Below are 2,475 nucleotides of genomic sequence, written 5' to 3'. Positions count from 1 at the left end.
GGGGGGGGGGGGGGGGGGGGGGTTTTAAGAAAATTACGCGAAACTCGAACACAAACATAAAATAGTCCAACTAATTACACAGCCGTAGAGGTCTAAAGTCAATGTCCTTTGGGGTGCACGTGAGACGAAAAAAGAAAAAATAGTAATATCAAAAACAGAAAAACGCAAGGTCGGTAAAAAAAAGCTCCTTCCCCTCTCCACAGAAGCAGCTAATTTTGCTTTTTTAGCGCGCTGCTCGACACGTGTGCCCAATGATTATCCAGCTAGACTTGTGTGAAGCAGGCGAGAGGAGGGGTTGTGCATCACACGATCTATAGTTTTGCCCCTAAAGCAGCAATCTTTGTTGCTTCCCTTGATTCTCGGACACAGCTGATGCCATAACACTGTTCACGTATCCCTCAAACTACGGATGGTCCCGACGAATTCGAGCTAACTATGTACTGTATTTGCCCTGAGTCTTGTGGACTAAGGACAAAAACAATTTTTTAAGGCAGTAAACTTTACAATTAAGGAGAGCAGAAACAACACTATGATACTAGAAAGGCCAGTTTTTCCCAATACCAATTTTGAGAAGAAAACTACAAGGCTTTGTGTTCACTGATACAGTACTTCCATTTTCTTAACACAAAGAAAATAAATCTTAATTTTACTAAGAGTTTTACTGCATTTGCAACACAATACGGTGGTCATATAAAGTGACGAAGATGAGAAGAGATACAAGAGAGTAACAAACACAAAAAAGGAGGAGAGATAAGAACGTTAGATGTTTCTATAGGAAAGAAGCACCAAACCACACCAGAACGTCCACCAACCTGTGTGCTTCCGTTTAAAAACAGGCTCTTTTAGTTTGAGAATAAATAGATAAGACTTAAGACAAGAACAGGCACATGTGAAATGGGCAGAGAGCAGATTTATTACAGAAACTGAACTTACAGATGAGGAAAAAACTATTTACCAGTTTTGGCAGAAGTTTAAGTGAAAGAGAAGCACAGCAACAGTCAATGAGCAGGGAAAAAGAAAGATAGAAACAACAAAGGGGAAGGAAAGGGGCAGGATCTACAAGTAGTGCCGTCAAACAGGAGCCCCCCCCCCCTCCTTTAAAAAAAAAAACTATCTCTGTCCCCACATACAGCACACAGAATTATAACCAATGAGACACCTATCATTTCAACCAAATGGCAAATAATAATCTGCATCCCGGCAAAATGAAGTTTAAAAAAAAAGAAACCTGCAACTGCCCTGCAAAAGCCAGGAATCAAACCCACTTTGCACAAAAAGGGCTTTTTTTGCCCAATCAAAGGACAAACAGACATGCAGCATCACCGCAGTTTTAAAAGTATAGCAAAATTTCAGAACTCTCAACTTTACAAAAACAAAAAAGCACCATCTCCAGTCGTACCTCAAGAGCTTGCAGCTGCTCAGCTCGAGACCCCAGGTTCATCTCTGACTGCTTAGTCTTGGCCTTCATGGACGGCACAGAATCGGATGAGGAACTTCGCTCATCTCTGGGGTGGGGGAGGCATCACAACATACTTTATCACTGAAATATTTAGTTTTTCCACTTGCCCATTGAAAGTGCGGGATCAGACACACACTGAAGGTATTTTCAAAAGGGCATAACAACCAAATTGTTTTTATTTATATATTTTTTTTATAGTAGAGGGTTTTACGGCGCTCGCAACTGCATAAGGTCATATGAGCGCCAAGGGGTGGGTGTCAACAGAAAAGTCTTTACAGGGAATCAGACTTAGACTGCTCACCTCTCTAGCTTCAACAGCACAAGGTCTGCTTCAACCATCAAGGCACCCCGGAAATAGTCGGTCAAACATACAAAAGAAGTAGAAGAAAATGTCAAAAGTAAGGATCAGGAAAGAAAAAGCAGCAGTTCCCTGTTGTAGATCAGGCACAGTTATGAGCGTGACATGAGTCAGCCCATTTACAATTCTACTATGCTTGAACGAGAAATGTTTCCCCTTTGGGAATGGCCTAAAGACACTACAGTCAGTGGCACTGCCCCGGGGGGTGAACCAAATTGTGGGGTGTCAGAGTTTAAAGAGGCCCGTGTTCGTGCGCACGCCCTGCACACGTGTGTGTGTGTGTGTGTGTGTGTGTGTGTGTGTGTGTGTGTGTGTTGGGGTGAAGGAGTGGTAAGATGGGTGTAACCTTAGTATCCGTATTAGACTTCTACACATAAGAAAAAAAAATCATCTAAAAGAGACAAGTTAAACCACTTTATATTAATAATACTAAGCCATTCGGGCAAAATCAGGTGGGGGGGGGGGGGGGGGGAGGCATCACAACACACTTTATTATTGATATTGAAGTATTTAGTTTTTCCATTTGCCCATTGAAAGTATGGGATCAGACACACTTTTCAAAAGGGCAAAACAACCAAATTGAGGGGTGTCTAAAGAGGCCCGTGTTTGTGTGTGTGTGTGTGTGTGTGTGTGTGTGTGTGTGTGTGTGTGTGTGTGT

The 2,475-nt window shown here is 42.4% G+C and overlaps 1 protein-coding gene across 3 annotated transcripts in view; it reads right to left on the bottom strand.

Annotated features, from left to right (window-relative positions):
• Positions 1-2,475, bottom strand: part of LOC101856162 — a 35,046-nt gene that overhangs the window by 15,236 nt on the left and 17,335 nt on the right. For all 3 annotated transcript variants that reach the window (XM_013079328.2, XM_013079327.1, XM_005092560.2), the window contains exon 8: positions 1,400-1,505. In XM_013079328.2, the coding sequence (XP_012934782.1) occupies positions 1,400-1,505 (106 nt within the window). The remainder of the gene's footprint in view (positions 1-1,399; positions 1,506-2,475) is intronic.

This window comes from Aplysia californica, unplaced genomic scaffold (genome assembly GCF_000002075.1).
Source record: "Aplysia californica isolate F4 #8 unplaced genomic scaffold, AplCal3.0 scaffold00048, whole genome shotgun sequence".
NCBI classification, from domain to species: domain Eukaryota; kingdom Metazoa; phylum Mollusca; class Gastropoda; order Aplysiida; family Aplysiidae; genus Aplysia; species Aplysia californica.
This window is presented reverse-complemented; position numbering and strand designations above follow the sequence as displayed.